The sequence below is a fragment of the Eutrigla gurnardus genome (assembly GCF_963514095.1).
Source record: "Eutrigla gurnardus genome assembly, chromosome: 14".
Classification (NCBI taxonomy): domain Eukaryota; kingdom Metazoa; phylum Chordata; class Actinopteri; order Perciformes; family Triglidae; genus Eutrigla; species Eutrigla gurnardus.
Window position 1 is genome coordinate 26,440,717 of NC_139937.1, and position 20,916 is coordinate 26,461,632.

The 20,916-nt window shown below is 44.4% G+C and overlaps 1 protein-coding gene across 2 annotated transcripts; it reads left to right on the top strand.

Annotated features, from left to right (window-relative positions):
* Positions 1 to 914: 914 nt before the first annotated feature.
* phldb3 (pleckstrin homology-like domain, family B, member 3) lies at positions 915 to 20,294 on the top strand. Of its 2 annotated transcripts, none has more exons than XM_084027341.1 (15): positions 915 to 1,137; positions 8,056 to 8,216; positions 8,530 to 8,640; positions 9,329 to 9,466; positions 10,377 to 10,505; positions 11,705 to 11,887; positions 13,931 to 14,041; positions 15,934 to 16,035; positions 16,375 to 16,462; positions 16,923 to 17,085; positions 17,646 to 17,727; positions 17,999 to 18,172; positions 18,642 to 18,861; positions 19,010 to 19,095; positions 19,457 to 20,294. In XM_084027341.1, exons 2-15 carry the CDS (start codon positions 8,058 to 8,060, stop codon positions 19,589 to 19,591), a joined length of 1,881 nt encoding a protein of 626 aa, XP_083883467.1. In that variant the 5' UTR covers positions 915 to 1,137; positions 8,056 to 8,057; the 3' UTR covers positions 19,592 to 20,294. The 2 variants fall into 2 exon arrangements, with proteins under 2 accessions (XP_083883467.1, XP_083883466.1); XM_084027340.1 differs by having other exon boundaries at positions 923 to 1,137; positions 18,639 to 18,861.
* The last annotated feature ends 622 nt before the right edge of the window (positions 20,295 to 20,916 follow it).

A 20,916-nucleotide genomic window follows, 5' to 3' on the forward strand; every position in this document is an offset into this window, starting at 1 on the left:
ACAAATCAACACCGCTTCTATTTTTGAAGCGTGAACGAATCGCCAGAAGCAAAACGCTAATGTTCGGCCGTAAATGAACCGCATGGTGGTCACACAACGAGGCTGTAAAGGAGAGTTGTGTAGCCTCATTTCACCACTTGTTAGCAACCGCCTTTATACGACGTGTAAAAGAAAAAAGCATAATTCATTGATTAATTCGATATCATGTCATCTTCAGCTTGTGTTAACCACAGACCTCGTTTCACACAGAGGACTCCTCTGGGTTTCAGGACTCCTTCAGTTAGTACGTTTACTCAAGTTCTTTATGTGTTCTGCTATACTTCTACTTCAATTCAGTTACATAAACATTTCACATTGACTCGACTAGATTCTGATTAATAATACAAAAACAGCCAGTGTGATGTTTTTGTTGGTTGTTTTAAGGTAACTTTATTGATTCACAAACTTTTCAGCAGTAGTTAGAATTACCCTAATACTGGTGGTCCACCGGAAGGGGCGGGACTTGGCGTCTATCGGTACCTAATCATAATTAATAATGGGATGTATATTCTGGACATGTGTGATGCTGACTACTACTGTACTAGTGTACTTTTACTACATTAAGTATATTGTTGACATTCACACGTATTATTTCCTTTAGAAGCCCCCCCATTACTCAGCACTACATCGTGAACCCATTCCCATGGCAGCTTGTCATGGAGTATTTAAGTGGTCTTAGTTCAGGTTCTGGCGGAGCGCCTGGACGAGCTCCGCGATGAGGAAGCGTCAGAGCCCGGAATAGAAACCCCGTTTCGGGACTTCAGGGACTCTACTGTTCGTTGCAGCGGCACGCGGGGCTTTTTTTACTTTATTTTTTATTTATTTACTTTTATTAGTCGCCCCGCCCCCTCCTGCCCACGCGCGCCCTGCGTCCAGCCCTCGCGCGTGCTTTCGGTTCGTTGTCACCTGTTGACGCAGCAGCAGCAGCAGCAGCAGCAGCTCCGTCACGCGCGGGTCCGGATGTCGAACCCAACCAGGTGAAGGAACTTTAGAGCCGTCGACGTCACTTGAACGCGGTGAAAGTGACGGGTTTCTTCTCGTCGCCGGCTTCGCCAGGAAGTTATGAGTTGGGAAGTGTGAGCCTCGCCGTGTTTCCAGGTAAGAGCTGCTCCTGTCACACAGTATCGCTCTATTATTCTGCTCTCTCTGCTAAAGCTTCCCTCGCGAGACGTTCAAGTACGGTTCATGAATTCATTTATTCAACCTATTGAAATCCCAAAGCAACCAACGTGTTGCCTGCAGCTCATTCTCTGCTGTGATAGTGAACCACTTTATTGAATTAGTGGTAAACGACTTTATTGATTACATTTGAACCCCTTTGGTCCAAATACTGACCTGAATAATTAACGTTATCACTCCACGGTGACTTTCTCGACTGTTTCTGTGCCGAACCTGGTCCCATGATCAGACTCAGGCTGCCTGAGGGGCAAACAGATCAAATACAAACCCAATATTATGGGGTAATAAATCAATACATTGATGCGATATACTCATATTCATACATTATATTAATAATGTCAGTCTTTGTTAAAGTCTCTACAAACACTTATATCTGCATTTCCTGATTTAATTTGAGTTGCCAGTTTATTATTTTCATCTTTGTATTTCATCATTCACCGTGGTATTTAATTTTATGTGATGGCATCATTTTGGGTATTATTCTAGCAGCACTGACCTATTAGGCCCATGTTGAATTCATAACGATACATCTGGGATAGGCCCATAATTAATTAGCATTTTTGTTATCTGTGTGTGAATCCAATTCTGCCAACCTCACAGCAAACAGACCTGGTGAACCAGCTGTGATCTGGGGGGGGGGGTTCCAATGACCCTGAGATATCCGGCCGTCCTTCCATCAGCATCGGCCGGTAAACAGCGTGGGTGGAAGCGTAGATGGAGGGATGACCGTGAGAGGAGATTGCCTTCGGGTGGGAGGGTTTGCTGTCTGGGGAGTTCTGCCTTTTAGTTATTGTCAGACACACACACACACACACACACACACACACACACACACACCTTGTTTTGACTGGCTTCGGACAAATCTGTGTCTGAGCCCTGTGTCATTAATGGATCACTCTTTTCTTGCATCACGATTCCCAGATTTGTGATTCAGACTCAAATGAATGTCTGTCTCTGCAGATGAAGCAGGAGTCACAGACGGAGTCACAGACAGTTGCATCATGGGAGTTTCTCACAATATACTGTAAACTCTGCATTTATTATTTCCATCTGTGATATTCTCTTAGTGAATAAAGTGAATCCCTCACGTGAGCCTGAACGTGGATGCATGTGAGGCCAAAGGGAAGCTTTTCTCACTTCTCTGTGATGTTCAATGCATTTCAGTGGAGCCTTTTTTCATAGCAGATGTTTTCCCTCTTCATAGATGTTCTCCCATCAGGGAGTCCCAGAGCTCATAGTCTTAAAGTCTCTGTTTAGAAGACTAAACAAAAAGATATTTGTGGTTTTAGAGGAGAGCAACAAATCATTACAACAGAGAAGATGGAGCCAACAAATGTCTGTTTTTCCTTATTTATTGCCCTCGATGAATTGGCCTTCTATTTATAGATAAACAGATTTTTTTGTGGGGAAGCACTGAAAGTTCCTTTTCTTTTTTTAAAAAAAGAACTTTGATCTGGTTGCAGATTGATTTATGGATGCATGTGTGATATTTTGTTTTCTGGGGTGAAAAAGGTATTGGATTTAGATTATTAAATTAAGAAAAAATGTATTTTTCTGGCATATATTGTTTAACAGGTGCGCAACACGACGGGGATGTGATCTAAAGGGTTAAAAAGGTGTTTTTCATTCAGCTTGACTTTAAACGGTTTAGTTCCCGACATGTGACCCCTGAACTTGTTGGATAAAGGTTTAGGTGAGAAGCTGAAGTGGGCAGAGATGCTGATTTGCACCCTTTAGTGCAGAGGCAGCATTCATTCTCCCTCCTCGTAGGGATGGATATGTTCCTTCTTGTGTGGCTGCCATGGTGTTTGGAGAGCATGTAATAGAAAGTTAGCTGTTTGTTTGAGAAGCATGGTGTCGGTATATCCTGACCTGTACGAGTCATAAAGCTGCCACTGTGGTCACGGCACGCCGTCATGTGAAAGTAGGAAAGTACAGTGAGCCCAGAAAGAAGTCCAAAGCTTCACAATGCATGGGCGTATGTTGTCATGTGACACGGAGCTTCACGAGCAGCATTACCTCGCTCCCCCACCGGTTTTTCCTGCTGATGTTGTCAAACCTGTAGTTTGAAGACATCTTCCCGGCGCCGAGCCAGCGGAGCGACACGCAGCAGGTCAGAGGTCACCGCTGTCGAATTAGTACAAGAACGCTCCCAGAAATATGTTTGATCTGTTTTAAGGAAGCAGATCCAGGGCAGCGTTTCAAACACATAGAGGTTGATGGAACACACACACACACACACACACACACACAGAAAAATGAGTGCTTTGTGGAAACGTCGTGTAGATGCTGATGTGATGATGTCAGGTCATGTGTTTTGAGCAGAGAGCTTTAAAGACTGGAGGTTTGGTCTGTTTGACTGAAGTCTGTAATTGTGGCCAATAATTCTGTTTATGTGACTTCCTACTCGTCGTCCGCGTGGCTTCGTACCTGGTTTTGGTCGCATGCCTTCTGCAGATGAAGATGCATTTCCTCGTCTGCGTTGTTGGTTAGGGTTTGCCCCCCCGGTCGGGAGCATTCCACTGGGTTTAAAGGCAACGCATCACTTGCATACTTTGCAGTGAAAGTATGTTCGTGGTGAATATGATTTCACAACTTGCTAATCCTCTGAAAATATTTGAGTCCGGAAACCCAATTCAATAGTATTTATAGTGTCATATCACAACAGAAGTCTCAGGACACTTAACACATGAGCAGGACTAGAATACGCTCAGGATTTTTAGAGTAAAGTCCCAACATCACCCAGGGGCGTTACAGCGACAGTGGCGAGAAAAAAAACGCCTAGTAGTAGTAGTAGTAGTAGTAGTAGTAGTAGTAGTATTAGTAGTAGTAGTAGTAGTAGTAGTAGTAGTGTTGGTACCAAGACCTGGCAACAAGACCTCCAGGTTAAATAATGTTGAGAGCTTCCTGCAGTAGGAGAGGATCTGCTGAGGTCACAGGAACATTTATTTTATTGCGATTCTTCAACAAGATTTTTGTTGGCCCTTAAATCTTGTAGACAGACGCGTCGGATCATAAATCTGTATTTTCAAATGTTCTTGCCTTCCAACGTGAAGTTAAAATGGATTTGTATATGGATCTACAAACTAGTTAACAACGGTGCTCCGTGAGATCATGTTACACTCAGATTGCACACGTTATTTAACTCATTATGTTACTTCTGAAGGTAATTGGTTGCACAATTAAAAAATATATATTTACCTTCATTTTTTCCATTGCACAAAATTCAAATAAAAATCTATTTGAATTTCAGGTTGTGAGGCAATAAAATGGGGGGATACTTTTGCAAAGCACTCTAGGTGTTGTTATCCTGCATCAGTTTTACCAGATGAAACATAAAGTGATCGACTGTGTTTAATATTTAATAGACAACACAGTGGAGTTTGTGGCGAGTTGATCTGTCCCATATTGAGCAAAGTCATGCAAACATCACCTGACTTCTGTTTACACTGATAAGTCCCGGTCGGTGCTGCACACATTTAGACGTGGGACGACATGAACGTTTCATCCAAACATGATTTAAACTCTTTTTTTTATTGAAAAACAATATGAGATGATAGATAATCTCCCTGCATGGATACATACAGGATACTAAAGAACTCCACTTATATGTGATGGATTCACTTTAGTTTGAACTGTGAGCTGTTGACTTCCCGGGCTCTGATTGGACGTTGCCCCCGTGCTGCCCTGGTATCGACGCTCAGTGGTGTCATCGGCGCCCACGCCCACGCCAAACATGCCACCGTCTCAGCTCTTTGTCCCGTGTGTCGCTGCTGGAATATCTGCTGTCAGTGTTGACTTTGTGGTTTTGTGTTCAGCCTCACTTTTCCTTCCAGATCCTTTCAGCCGGCTGTTCCTTTCATCATTAAGGAGCTCCATTATATCACGTTCTCTGCAGGTCTGCTCCCTCCTCTTCCTCACTGCAAACAAGTAATCAAGATATGATCGTTTATTACTTTGTTTAAACTCTAATAATCAGATTACTTTCCCATGAAGGCGTTCTCGCCTTGTTCCACCTCCAACCAGTCTTTCATCACTCCAACTAAACCGACAGTTTATCAATATATCTCTTCCTCACAGCCTTTATGTCACAAACATGTATCAATTAAAGAGGAAAACGCCACATTTCTCAGATTGCTGGTACATAATGTGTCCTCCAACATGTTGGAACGAAGGATCTGAATCTGAACCCGCGATGCATGCTGGGTAAATATCGGCGCCTGGTTTCCACAAGAAAGAAATTCTGGTTCTGATCGATTTTCATAGTTTTCTTTGATGTGAAGTTGAAAACAAAACTAGTTTCCTCATTTCTAAGAATCCAACATTTTGTACCGATGATAATTTTTTACAGAAAACAGGCGATTTGCTTTTTTAGATTGCTGTCACGCTGAAGGAAAGTGTAAAGATATTTCCATATCACCTTTTTATTTCTGATATGAGCGAGAATCCATGTCACATGATCATTACTGTACCAGAGTTAGACACCTCAGCTGCTGGTGTAACAAACAACATGGCAGCTAATGAAATGTTCTGGAGGAAATCCATCCAGTGTCTGTAGAAAGTGGCCTTGGTAACAAACTGGACACAAACTGTTCATTGATTGACTTCTATCGGCTTATTTGAGGTCAAACACGGGTGATGTGATTGGAGGAGGCCTCAGAGTGAAAGAGCAGTGATGTGATTGGAGGAGGCCTCGGATTGAAACAGCAGTGATGTGATTGGAGGAGGCCTCGGAGTGAAACAGCAGTGATGTGATTGGAGGAGGCCTCGGAGTGAAACAGCAGTGATGTGATTGGAGGAGGCCTCAGAGTGAAAGAGCGGTGATGTGATTGGAGGAGGCCTCAGAGTGAAACAGCAGTGATGTGATTGGAGGAGGCCTCGGAGTGAAACAGCAGTGATGTGATTGGAGGAGGCCTCAGAGTGAAAGAGCAGTGATGTGATTGGAGGAGGCCTCGGAGTGGACAGAGCAGTGATGTGATTGGAGGAGGCCTCAGAGTGACAGAGCAGTGATGTGATTGGAGGAGGCCTCAGAGTGACAGAGCAGTGATGTGATTGGAGGAGGCCTCGGAGTCAAACAGCAGTGATGTGATTGGAGGAGGCCTCGGAGTGAACAGCAGTGATGTGATTGGAGGAGGCCTCAGAGTGAAACAGCAGTGATGTGATTGGAGGAGGCCTCGGAGTGAAACAGCAGTGATGTGATTGGAGGAGGCCTCGGAGTGAAAGAGCAGTGATGTGATTGGAGGAGGCCTCGGAGTGAAACAGCAGTGATGTGATTGGAGGAGGCCTCAGAGTGAAAGAGCAGTGATGTGATTGGAGGAGGCCTCAGAGTGAAACAGCAGTGATGTGATTGGAGGAGGCCTCAGAGTGAAAGAGCGGGTGATACGCTGACAGTGTGTTATGCTGCGTCAGCTGTTCTGGTAGCTGCTGATCGCTTGCTGATTCTTAGCGATGCAGGCCGATGCTCTGAGCGCTGAGCTTGTTCATTACGTAACACACATAAACATAACGCATTCACGCGCCCGCGCCGCCATCTAACTCTCCAGAGACACAACACTGTTCTTGTTCTGGGATCTGACTCCCAGTGTGAACTTTGCCCTTCCTTTCCTGTCTCCCTGTCTCGTTTGTTGCGTTGGACAAACCGCTGGTTAGCATGGACTTTAGTTCTCCCTCGGCTCCGTGGGGTTGATAGTGTATCTGAGTGGACTTTAGCTGGAGGTCAGACAGCGAACGCAGCACTGATGTTTGTTTGGTCAATAATGCAACTCGGCGTGAAGCTCCCTCTGCCCGCTGTTTCCCCAGAAGTGTTCAGCTTTTACTGGAGAGAAGGTCGGAGGGCGCAGTACAAATGATAAGTAGAGGAGCAAATGTTCAATACAGTCATACACAAATAAAGCCTCCTTGCCTTTGAATTAAACGCTGGTATGGGATCGGTAACGGCCGGGTATCGAGTGAAAAGGTCGATGCATCCCTGTTCTGTAATTCTGCATGTTTCATCATGTATCACTAGAAACTGTTGACTGTTGTAATCTACTTCCTGCCTGTCCGGCCTCCCCTCTCCTCCCGCTCCATGTCAGTGTGCCAGCGGTTGTTTGGAAGCCCTCACTCATATCTGGGCTGTATATTTATCTCTGTGCTTCCTGTCCGCCCACGTCGCCGCAGCCTAATACGGCCTGAATGCGAGCAGAGAGGGAGGGCACAGCGGGCGAGGGAAGACGGGGGGGAGGTTAGACAATATAAAAAGTATTTTTCCCACAACTTGGTTTTTGGTCTGTGATGGCGTGTTTTTCTGCTGATCTTGTGTAAAGAGAAGAACACACAGAAGGCCAGCAAGAGAAAGAGATTAAAGAGAGCAGGATAATAATATCGGCCTTTAGGTGGACTTTGATGTAGAACAGTGTAGATATCATACAATGGCATTTGATCGGATGAATGTGATGGAACAAACAAGTACTACGTAAAAGTACTTCAAAAAAAAGTTTGTGGGCCGTTTCTACTCATTGTTTTTACTGCTGCTTTATCTCTCTCTCACACACACACACACACACACACACACACACACACACACACACACACACACACACACACACGTCCTGAAGTCTGCCCTCTCTTTCACTATTGCTTCCTCTTTCCTGTCAGGCTTTTATTTTCTCCGTCCGTCTTGTTTTCGGAAGCAAAGGGGGATTTCTGTGTTTTAACGTGATTATGCAGTACTACTCAGCTGTGTAATCCCCTCTGTGAACTGTCACCTGATCTGTGACACGCCTTCCACCCGGCAGCAGATTAGATTACCGCCATATTCACCAAAGTGCTGGCTCTCATGAACTACTCTGCATGCAGAAATGCCCCGGCATAACATGGAGAGCACCAGGAGCCCGTGGCAGCAGGGAACGCCGCCACCGCCGCCGCTGCCGTGGATCACCAGAGTGGTGGGAGGTCAGAGCCCCGCCTCCTCGGGGGCGGAGTCGGATACAGAGACGAGCAGCACAGAGAGTGAGAGGGTAAGGCGATGCTAATTTGTTAATATGACACTTTTTAAACCCAAAGGCCATAAAAGGAAAAGAATAAAAGCAAGCAAACAAGAGCACACAAATAAAAACATGTCAACAAAATAAGATTAAAAAGCAAATGAATTCAGGAAAGTGAGTGAGAAGCTGTTGATGATGGCGATGCAGTAATCTGCCTCTTTAAACATGAATCCATCCTGAAGCTCTCGCATGTAAACGTTCTAACATCATCCCACATTACTCATCCCTCCACTGATGGTAACCTGCATGTGGTCACTTGTTCTGCTGTGTTCTCCCTCTCTGTCAGTCCTGCATTAAGACGCCGGTGCCGGGCTCACTGAGGAACCTGCCGCTGCCCTCCATGCTCCAACAGCGAATCACAGAGATCGACCAGCAGAAGGAGGAGCTTAAGATCGAAGTGAGCATGTTGGATGATTGTGGTCCAAATCATAGACAAAAACATTTAATTATCCCATCGGACCGATGATCCTCCTTGTCTGGTGTAAACTTGTATTTCAGGTTAATATTAGAACATGTTTAAAAATGCTTTATTTGGCCGTGCCCTCTCTCTGAAACGCTGTTTGACCCCTCCCTTCCAAAAAGCCCCAAAAGCCTTTTAAATGTACAAAAACCCTATAAATACAGTAAAGGAATTCAGAAAAGCATCATGGCTCCTCTTTAAGGAAATCAAGTGATTCAGTTAAATTTGACTTAAAGCTGAAACTGCTGTTTGTGTAGGAAGTGTTTAAAAGGTGGTTTTAGTGAACATGCATGTGTTTGGGAAGTAACAGCTGGATGAATGAAACTTTGTAAACAGATGTTTTCAGATCATTTACTTCCAATTCAAGGTAACATGTGAGTAAACGATATAAAAATGGTCGTTTCATGGGTAAAGTGTTCCTTTAAGGGTTCCTTTAACTCTCCATGAGCGCTGCAGCAAATCTACAGGGCGTTCAAAGAAACACTGAAATGACTTGATTGTGTCTCTGCTGAAGTCTGCACATTTTTTATCTCCGTGCCGTCTGCAAACCTCGACACAGTCACGGTGAAGGAATGCATATCTGTGACTTGACTAGCTCTGGTCAACATGATTCTGCTCCTCTCAGCTGCAGCTGGAGGTCGCGCTGCTGCAGGGAGAGCTGCAGACGGAGCAGACGCAGCTGCGCAGGCACACTCAGAGGCTGCAGGCGCTGCAGCAGCAGGCCAGACGGGAGGAGAAGCCCCGACACAGCGGCAGGCAACAGGTAGCAACGCAATTCATATCATATATTATCACCATAATATCAGCGCTTTTCATCAGACGTGATTCGTGATTGTGTTCTTCTTTCATGGTTCCGTGATCCGACAGACAGTGTTGGTTGTAGCATTTTAATGCCATTTCATCCATTTTAAATAAACACAAATAAATACAATTATTCCTGAAATACTATGTCCTCTTGTTCCGCTGTATGTGGCAACATGTTGGAACGAAGGATCTGAACCCGCGATGCATGCTGGGTAAATATCGGCGCATATATATAGAAAGATTTTCTGGTTCTGATTGATTTTCATAGTTTTCTTTGATGTGAAGTTGAAAACAAAACTAGTTTCCTCATTTCTACGAATCCAACATTTTGTACCGATGATGTTGATGCTGAAAACAGGCAGTTTGCTTTTTTTTATAAATTGCTGTCATGCTGAAGAAAATTGTAAAGATATTTCCATATAACCTTTTTATTTCTGATATGAGAGAGAAATAACTACATAACTACAGTATATATATTTATAATTATAAATCTCATCAGCGAAACGTCCACACTTCAGACATGTTGGCGCTTATCCAGACAAGCGTGCGCTGGCCAGAGTTTTTGCTTGCGTCATCACAACTCTCTGTTTGGGCCGTGTTGTTTCGGTGATAAAAGTGTTTCGGTGGGCGAATATTCGGTGCATCCTTAAAATATATATACATATAACATGAGGATCAGAATCCCAGCAGTAAAAGCTTCAGGAATGTCGTAGAAATGTGAGGCTCATTAATGTCCACGAACATCAACACGAGATCGTGTCGGCGATAAGTCAGTTCCCATGAAAGACGTCTAACAGGGTTGGGAATAGACTTTTTATTGTTTGGGGAAACAGTTTTGTTGAATAGTTGGATGTTGACTGTACCTGCAGGAGCGGGAGCGTCTGGAGGAGGAGAGACGCAGGCTTCAGGAGCTGAAGGGGAGGTGTGAGGAGAAGGAGAAGCTGATCCCCAGTCAGCCAGAGAGCCAGAGAGGACAGCTGACACTGCAGCTGCTGCAGGTGAGTGGTGAGCTGCACCCGGCCTCCACATGCATGCAGTATCGAACATGTTACGTTTCCTGCTTGTAGCCGTTATTCATCCACTTCTGTCTCATTCTTCACCGTTTCATTCATTCATTCATAGTTTTCTAAATACCCGCTGAGAGTTTTTGGATCGATGCACTTCACACTGACTGTCATGTGTCGGGGGATCTAATCTTGCTAAACCTTTTATTGGGGACTAAATGAAATAAATGAGGTTATTGGCAGCCGTCCAATGGGAAGCTGAAGCTGAAACTGATCCTCGGCCTGCAGTTTTGGCTCCGTCTCCCATGTGGCGGTGTGTTAGCGTAGCATCGGCTCAGACCTCCAGACTTACATCACGCTGCTGTTTGGTTCCACAGAGTGTGATTGTTCAGGACCTGTTCAACCTGATGTGTCAGAGTACACACACACACACACACACACACACACACACACACACACACACACACAGACACACACACACACACACACAGACAGTGCATAGGATGGTCTGTGTGAATGAGACCAGACGGAGACCTCCTTGTTTTCAAAGCAGCGTTCAGGTTTGGGTGCAGCAGCAGTTACTTTATGTTGTGACACGCTAGATTTATTTGGAAAGAGCTTTTTGAAAAACTGGTTCGTCACAAACAGTGAAAACCTCCCACATGAAAACACAAACAAACACACACAAACACACACACACACACACACACACACACACACACACACACACACACCAGAACAAGAAGGCCGGTTTTTACTTCCAGACCACAAACGCTGAACCGAATGTTTTTAACACTCGAAGCTCATTGATGTTTTCAAATCAAGCTTTCAATGTCCCACGTGGTTATTATATCTTCTACAAAGGCGTTATTATATTTATCTTAAAGGCAACACGTTGCTGCACACAAACTCATTGGGCATGAAGGTAAAGGAAATCTTAATTTAAACATAATGTAATTTTCGGAAGGAATTCACTTTATTATTAAACGTTTTGGTGGATAAAAAGTAACCAGCTTTTCCAGTAGATGTGTGGCATATTTATATTTATTATTATTATTATCATAGCTGATAGCTGACTTCATAAGATGATTGTGATCGCTGTAGATGAAGTCCATCTTTGAGAAAACAACATAAACACAGATAACGAGTACAAAATGAAAAGATGCACATTGATGATATGAGACAAATTGCAGGAGAAAGAGTCGATGGACGCGGCGGTGCGGGCCTTCGAGGACTGGGAGTTTCGTGTTCTGGAGCGAGAGAGCGGCGTCGACGAGGAGGACGAGGACACGCCGGACAAAGAGACGGACGAGGAGAAGGACGAGGACACGGAGAAGGAAATCTCCCAGCAGCAGCATGCCATCAACACTCTGCAGGTAAACACCGACGTGTTCTACGGGTTTTCAGCTGAACGTCATGTGTTTACCCCCGCAGGCTGACGTGGGATCAACCTTCACATAAACGTCCCTTCATACAAACGCATGACCTCAGACTGAGAGCCGCCGGAACAACGAGCAGGACGCATACAGTCCGATCCAGTAGACCTCTGTATTTGTAGTAGTAGCAGGAATAATCATTAGAATCATAATAACTAACTTCTACAATCTAGACTGAGTTTTCTTGCACCGGCGCTCACCTTTTTCCCAACTATGTATCTTCATAATTCCATCCATCCCATCAGAGATCCAACAGAAGTCTTTACCGAAGCTCTGCAGTCTGAAATGAATCTTCCTCTCTTCAGGGTTCAAGTAAGGAGAGGGCAGACGGTTTAAAGCCACAAATCTGACCTCCTCCTACAATAATCACAGAGTCGTTGGCATTGATCAACAAAGCTATAAATCTGGCTCAGATGCTATTTTTGCACTGCAGCACAGTGGAAATCATTATTATTGTCTCCTTGGCCCGAGGGACGAGCTGCATCCTTATTTACAGCATCCTCATATACACACTCCCCTCAGTCTCAGACCATGTTGTCACTAAGACACGCCCCCTTTTAAATCGGGACATGAACTCTCGGCCTCCATCTCACCAGCACCATTGTGTCACATGACTCTGAACTTAATTACAGGGGAGGGTCATTTATTTCTGTTCAGAATGCGACTGAGCATTTATGAGCAGAGAACTAGCCGATTACTGTTTTAAAGTGTTAATGAATGAATTAATGATTGTAATTGTTGGAACAATTCATCCTGCAGCTTTGTGACGGAGAGTCAAGAAACAGAACAAATCTGAAGATTTCAGATTCAGGATCATCTGAAGAGGCTCGAACATGTTGGCACCCGTGTGATAAATCCTCAATGCGTCACTGCCATGAGGCGCCACCTGCTGGCACGTTGCTGCCCTTGTGTGTTTACTTTGTTCGGGATAATGCATTTTTTTCAGTATCTAATTAACTATTAACTATAATTATAATTATACTTTTATCGAGTTCAGAAAGCTTGTGGAGACACGCTTGTCCCGACAGTTTCTGTGTTGTCGGCTCATTTTCACAAAGCAACCATTTACTTCTGATTCTGAAGTTTGTTTGTTTGGAAGAGATATTTCTTTTGATAGTGTTATTAATATGACTCACATTCTGAAGCCAGTGGTGCTTTGAGCTAAATGCTGACATGCGGTAACATGTTCACCTTTCTTAGCATGCTAACCTTTACTCATTAGCACTAAATTCAACGTGCAGACTAATAGTTTAGCATCGGTGGGTAAAGAATGCTAACGAAACCTTTCTAACCACACTTTCTATTGTCTTCTCTCAGGTCAGGAGAAGTCTGAGTCAAAAGTCTCAAATCTTATGTATTTGATCGTTTGTGAAGCCTCCATTATTTCCCAGAATCAGAGCAGATTTTGCTTCGTTCACATCCTGACAAAGAAAGCTCCAAAATGTCAGATTCCAAGAACATATATTGACTGTTAGAGGTTGGAACTAGCATGGAATCATCCTGAATGAGCGGAGTCTGATAGAGGAGGCTGGGAGAAGAAGAGGGGATTGTGTGAGCGGGATGCTGGTTGACTCAGCTGCAGCGAGGCCAGATGACAGCTCGTCTCTGTACCGGCCGTCTCTAAATGTGTCACATCGGCTCTGCCAATTCACCCAGCTAATGTCAGGCCGTCATTTATCTTACACTCTGGGCCGTGCTGTCACATGACACTTCTCGTGCCTCTTCATCGACTTGCAAAATGGCTGTTTGATTTGCATCGTGTCTCAGCTGAGAGGAGCACGGGGCGGTCGCTCACCATTCGGGATGTTTTCAACATTAAACCCAACATGATGAAAACATTCAGTAAGCTCAGACCGGCCCAGATGAAGCAGATGCAGCGCGAGTCACTGTTCTGATGACCATATGTCCGCCGTGTTGTTGTGGATTTGATGGGAGTCCTGTTGTTGTGGATTTGATGACCGTCCTGTTGTTGTGGATGTCCAGGAGCGAGTCCAGCAGTTGCAGAGTCAGCTGAAGGAGATGGAGAGGGAGAAGGAGAGGGAGCTCAACGCCTTGAGGAAAGAAAGGAGAGATCTCGTCTACACAAATCAAGCGGTAAGAGCCATTTATGATATTGTTGAGAATCACTTCTGCTTCCTCCTAATTAAAAAAAGAGTCATATTCAGATGGTTCAGCTGTTAATTAAACACCTATTTCAGTTTGAATGTGTCCACAGTGGAACACGTGTTGTTTTACTGTTGATACAATAGATGTATAACTTTACTGTTAAGTGTCTCTACATCTCACTCAAGTCATTACTAGAATAAAGTGTTCGCTGGAGAAAATGAGTTAATTATGAGTCCAAAATGTCCACTTATATACTATATTGTGCGATATATTTCATTTCTGCTATTGCGTTGAAGAGGTAGCGTTCGTACACGTCACTTGTATGAATGGAGTAGAGAATGAGTGAAATCTGGGACACAGCTCGACGTCTTTGACATCACATTGTTTGCATTCTAGGTGCATGTTTTTATTTGTTCAGCTAAGTAGCGTAACAGCTGTGTTAAAGCTGCCCTACCTTTTGAAAATAAAGTGGGGTGGTTGCTAATAGCGATGGCTAAAGAGCCAGATATTTCCCTCAGGAGGTGGTGGAGCCCAAAACCGAGATAAAACACGTGAATATTGGACTTGCATTCATCACATGGTCAAAAATACGACTCCAAATGAATGATGATGTTGCTGCTGGATCTGTAAATGTGCACATTATGTCAATCCTGTTTGCAAATGCATGTTTAACGAGTTAATTAGGTTAGCTGGATCTGCTGTGTGACGATAATAATGCCACAATGTTGCATTGTTAGTGTCTGTGGGTGGAACGGTTCGCTGTTCTGTTTTCCATCTTATAGAGTTGTCTGAATGTCTCTAGAGAATTATTAGAATTTAACACATTTTATTGTTTGTAAAAGCCTTTTGAGATGCATCATGTTGTTTTCAACAGGGTCCTGATTTAATAAATGATGTAATAAATGGCTCTACCAAACATATTGACCATGATGCATTGACAAAAAGGTCAATTTGGATGGTTGCTGCGTAAAGGAATGCGTTATTTAGCCTACAGAGATTTATTTTAGGCATGCAAACATACTGTGGCCATGTGTTCTCCATGTTTATTATGAATGCTTGCATCTCCTTTGAGATTTACTCAGTGGCTAATTATACTTTGCTGTGACAGCGTTCAAATGAGATCTGGACGAGGGAAAAGCAAATCAGACATGGAGGGAGGGAGGGAGGAGAGGGAGGGAGGGGAAGACCGGGGATAGAGGGAGGAGTGAGCAGTGTGAGGGAGGATGCAGCTTTTGTCGATATGTGTGAGTGTGTGTGTGGAGGTGTGTGTGAGAGGGAGAGACGGCGAGCTTGGAGACGTTCCACATCATTTTAACAAGAGGTAAGAAACCCAAACAACTGAAACTGTCTTCTAAATGAGAGAACAGCTGGAGGTGAGAAGGATGAGGAGACGTGTCAGACTAGTGTGTATGACATGTGACCTCGGGTTTACGTCTGACACACGTCTGACACACGTGGACGTTTAATGCAGAGAGCTTGTTGTGTGTGTTGGGGTTTTGACAGAAATGAATGTGTGACGTAGAAGAACAGTAACCCAGGATCAGTGGATCCGTACGCTGGTGAGTCGTTGAACAGATCAGGGTGAAACAGTGGACTGCGGGAGTGAATGAATTGCTCATGTGTTCGTGAGTCAAGAGAGGAAGGGAGGGTCAGAGGGAAAGCTAGAGAGGCAATGAGGAGTTTTTTTTTTAACTCATTACGATCCCTCTTGGAAGCGGAGTTGTGATCCTCAGCCAGATGTGGTATGTCGGCAGATTTTCATCGGTCAACCAAGTGTTATGTTTCCCGTCGCTCCGGTTCATTTAAACGGTTTAGTATTTGTGCCTTGCGGCCATTTTAACGTTACTGAATTTGAAATAGCATTTCCTCTGGTCCTACAGGTTCTCAAAGAGAAGAAGCAGCTCACTGATTGGTCCAACATCACCTGCTCGACTCCCTGCATGATGTCACTTTCCCCTCTGACCATTCACAAGCCTCCTCAGGTATGCAGCTCGTCGCCATGGATACCGCATGTGTTTACAACATACAGTTGTTGTCATTATTGATTCCTTTCATTTGTTGTTGTCATTTCATTTTCCTGAACAAAGCTATCAAACCTTTAGTTTGGAGAGACACTCCTGAAATAATCTTTCCAGAACTCAAGATAAGCTAATTCAATGTCACAGAAGAAGGCCAAGAAAACAGCAGTGCATTCTGGGTATAGCTGCATAAAAAGAGACTTAATCAGTTATCAAAATAATTGCAGATATAATATCCGGCAAAATACATTTTAACATTGCATCAGCTCTAGTTTGCAGTTGAACTGTTTTGTTATTTTGCAGGATCCATACAAAGAGTCTGCCAGTTTGCCCAGAAGACGGAGCTCGCATCGCCACAGCAAACACGGCGAGCGGCCGCTGTCAGCGCAGGGTGAGCTGCTGCAGCCTTCCTCTTCTGTTTGTGCTGCTGATCGCTTCAGCCGAGAGGAACAATACCAAACACTCTCATGGCGACTGTTTGCTCAGGCCCCGCCCTCTTTAGTCCAATCCAAGGTGTGTCGGTGGAGTCGGCAGGTTGTTTTTTCACGTCGTAGAAAGCAGGATTTTCCTGTACCGACCGGATGAGCCAAGAAGAGCCTCTATACGCAATCTCCTCAGTAGTATCTGTTGTTCTCTCACACACACACACACACACACACACACACGTCCCGGCCGCCTGACCTCGGTCGTGTCTCGTCTTGCAGGTAACTGAAGTAACTGAAAGTTCTTCCTCTAATGTGATTCATCATCTCGGTACACACCACTCAGCGCTGCATCTTCTAAAAACAGTGATTTGAGCTGACGGCCCCGCGTGATCTCGTGTGTCTTCTCCATCTCCGTCCTCCTCTCAGGGTTGGTGAGGACGCGTCCAGACAACCAGAGCCCAGAGGCTTTCACGTCCCCGCCCCCCTCCCACAGACTCAGCAACGGGACCAGCAACAACGGCCACAGAAGTGGGACCAGCAACGGGTTGCTCAGTCCGTGCAGCAGTGCAGCGAGCTCCCGCGCTGCCAGGTCAGATACAGGAAGCACTCTTCAAGGCTTTTAATGTAGAAGGCATTTACATGGAGCAGTGGTGGCATTTTTATGGTTGTTTGCTCACAAGTGTGAAGGGTCTGTGAGGAGGATCACTTTTTATTTACCGTTCTACCATTTATTCAATATCGGTTCTTTATTTCTCATTGTTTTGGCCAGCTTCCTTTCTGGGAAACAATAGACTCAACACATTAATTGTTAAGATCTGAGAAACACTGTATGACTGGTCTTTGCCACATCAGATGTCTTTTCAGCATGATTTTCACATTCCCAGTCTATCTTGGGAAGACCAATGATGTCATTACAGATAGGAATCCAACCAAGAATCAGAATTTCACAACGAAGGGATTGACAAGGACTTTGATTTTGGCATCAGAGCTGAAACTGTATTGTGTTGAAGGGAGTCCCTGCTTTAACTAATAGATAGCACCATAAAAATTCCCCAAACGAGGCAGTATCTTCTTAAAACTCCGCTACACATACCAGCCTCCTGTGTTTCTCTGATTAACCGGTGAATCCTCCTCCTCTTCCTCTCACAGCCCGTCTCTGTTGGACCTCGTGGAGATCGAGAAGAAACTGCGGGAAGCCAAGGCGGAGAGAGAGAGGCTGCTCAGAGAGAGGGTGAGTCACCTGCCGACGCCGACTAATCAGCCGTGGAGCGCTGCATTCGACACAGCTGTCTGATGGCCGACACTCGGCTCCTTGAACACAGATGTGTGGATGTTTGTGATAAAACGCTTGTTTTGCAGCATTGGCGAACGCCCAGGCTGAAAAATGTGGGTTTAGTTTAGAAAGCAGATTGTTTGATACATATTGATGTCAGTTTTGTTTCATGCAAATATGAAATACAAATCTGTAGCAGCAGCTGATTTTATGTGATACATGTGTGCAGGAAGAGCGATGGCATGTTTTGTTGGAGGAGAGAAGACAGAAAGAGCTGAACTCTCCGAGAACCGAACCACCGGAGACCCGGGCCAGACCCGGGCCAGAGCCAGAGACCCCAGAAAGGCCAGACCCAGAACCAAAGGAGCCGCCACCGGAGAGTTCTCCCCCGTACTCCCCAGAGGTATGAAAGGACACTTACAAAAAGATCAATATCTTCTTCTTCCTTCCCAGAATGCACCTCGGTTGGTGAGAGGTTCAGGTGTGTTGTGCTAGTAGAGGCTAGTAGATGAGGACTGTTGGTGGCGGTGCAGCAAACACGATGTGAAACAAACATATAGTAGACAAAGTGGACATGTGCCCTTAATGTTGCAGTTGCAGGTGATGGATTCAAAGATACTATTTAAAATAGTAATATAGTAATATTGTCCAAGATCCAAATATACCTACATTTCCCATCATGCAACTATGTAGTCGATACCGTCCTGTATCTCCGTGCCTGAACCTTTAACCATGGTTATTCCCTATTTGAGGTAACAATAATATATATACTATATAAATACTCATGATGATGTATCAGTGATGTTCTGGATGAATGTGGGACCAGGAAGGAGTGAAGCACACATTTCAGGTCATTCCTCTGATTGCAGAAGGCCCCCCTGGAGCCCAGCCTGCCCCTCTTCCTCTCTCCCAACTTTGACCTCCGGGCCCACGTGGAGTCTCTGGGTCACGGGGTCACCGGCTGCACGGAGCTGCGCATGACGCCTCGACGCTGCGCCGGCTTCCTGACCAAGCGAGGGGGGCGGGTCAAGACCTGGAAGAAGAGATGGTTCCTGTTTGACATGGACCACAGACGTCTAGCCTACTACACAGGTCAGACCTGCAGGGGGAGTGGCTTGTGCACATTCTGATGGCTGTTTGCTGAGTCCGTCACACTCTAAGAGGAAGTCCAACATCTTATATAATATATTTCATGACATGAATGGATTAAGTTGCTAACTTGCTTCTCCGTTTGCTGCAGACTGTGATGAGAGGAAGCTAAAGGGAGTCATCTACTTCCAGGCCATAGAAGAAGTTTACCTCGACCATCTACGAACAGCCTCTTCTGTGAGTTCTCACTGAGAAACCAATCAAATCTGTCTGACTGCCTTTGAATTCCCGGGGCAACACTTTGATAAATGCAGCTCAAACTGGACAGGAAGTGTCATATATGGTGTCCCGGTTTAGCCGAGTCATGAATCCCCAAAATGCCTTGTTTTGCACACAATGGGTTTTACTTTTCCTTCAGTAAACGATCTAAGTATTTCTTCGACTGCTGAAGAACTGATTGTGCACATTCCTCATTACTTTAGTGTTATTAATTATCTAATGATCAGTCTCCTGTAATGTGATCAACGCTGCTCATCCAACCTGAGAAATATCTGCTCTACTATGTTTTTAATGACTTTTGGCTGTCTCTTCTCTTCAGTCGCCGCGGCCCACTCTGACGTTCTGCGTGAAGACATACGACCGGCTTTTCTTTCTGGTGGCGACCAATCCGGTGTCCATGCGGATTTGGATGGACGTCATCGTCACGGCAACAGACGAGCACAGTCGTTATTGACCTCCCTGCATACGTGACTGTAAAGCCCTGAGTGAAGCTGCTGAGCGGACAATGCAGCGAGTCATTTCCCCGTGTCTGAGGGGTCTGGTCTGGCCGGGGGGTCCACCTCAGGGGCCGATCCTCCACCTGGACTCGTGTGGAAGTGTGTGAGATGCAGAGGTGCTGAACAGATGTGTGAGATCCAGAGGTGCTGAACAGACATTCTCTATGTACAGCAGAGGAAATGTTACGTGATGCTTGAATGCTGCAGAGGTTCATGAGCAGCTTTACATGCCAGTGTACACTGGGAAGTCTGTTACTGGGAGGTTTCACTCTTTGAGCCTGGCCTCCCCCTGCTGGTCAGAGTCCACAATTACAAGACTGGTGTACGCTGCAAAAACACTACAACAAGGAGTGGACACAATAATGGAAACACCTGAACAAAAGCATGCAATCCAATCTAACAACCCAGCAATAAATGTACCTTATTACACTGTCAGAGAGGTTTTGATTTATGCTGTTATTTTATTTTGTAATTCCTGTTGGATTGTTTTATATTGTCAAGTGTTTCCATTAATATGTCCATATCCTGTATCTTTGTTTTCATAAATGACATTTTCATGATTTAAGTTATTATTTGGACATTTTTATGGATTTGATATGCAAATAAATGAAGGCATAGACTGTTATGAATGCACTATTAAATGTTTATTCATAAAGAAAATTGCTCTGATTTGCACTCTTTTTTCCAGTAATAATATTTATTGGCAGCAATAACAGAAGCACATTTCCACGGTGAAGCAATTATGGATTTTTGTCTTGTCTTATCTGCAAATGGCAAAATGAAACGGTGAGCACCTGTGTGGAAACATTACACATTTTAATCTTTTTGTTTATTTATATATTTTTTGGTGAATATGCAAAAGAGCAGTTCACGGTCAAAATCCCATTTATATTTTCTTACACAACTTTAACAGGAGGTTTGTATTTAAATCTCACATTTGACTCTTTTTTCAGAAAATAAAGACATTGTATGCTGATCATCGTTGGCTGGAAGGTAAGACCGCTTCAGGAAACTGAGGAGTAGAAAGTACAGATATTAGGAGATAGTTTAAAAGTAAAATACATTGTCAAAAGTAAATACTCATGCTGAAGTTTTTTTTTTTTTTTAAACAAGCCATAAACTAGAGCACATGACAGTTTTTAATTGTTGGCCTGCTGCAGTTTTTCTATCGGCCACTAGAGGTCCCTACAGCTCTGTAAGTGAGTTCACTGCGTCATGGGGTTTGGTGTTTGCAATAGTGTATATAAAATACTGTGGTTTCATAACGATATTAACAATAATT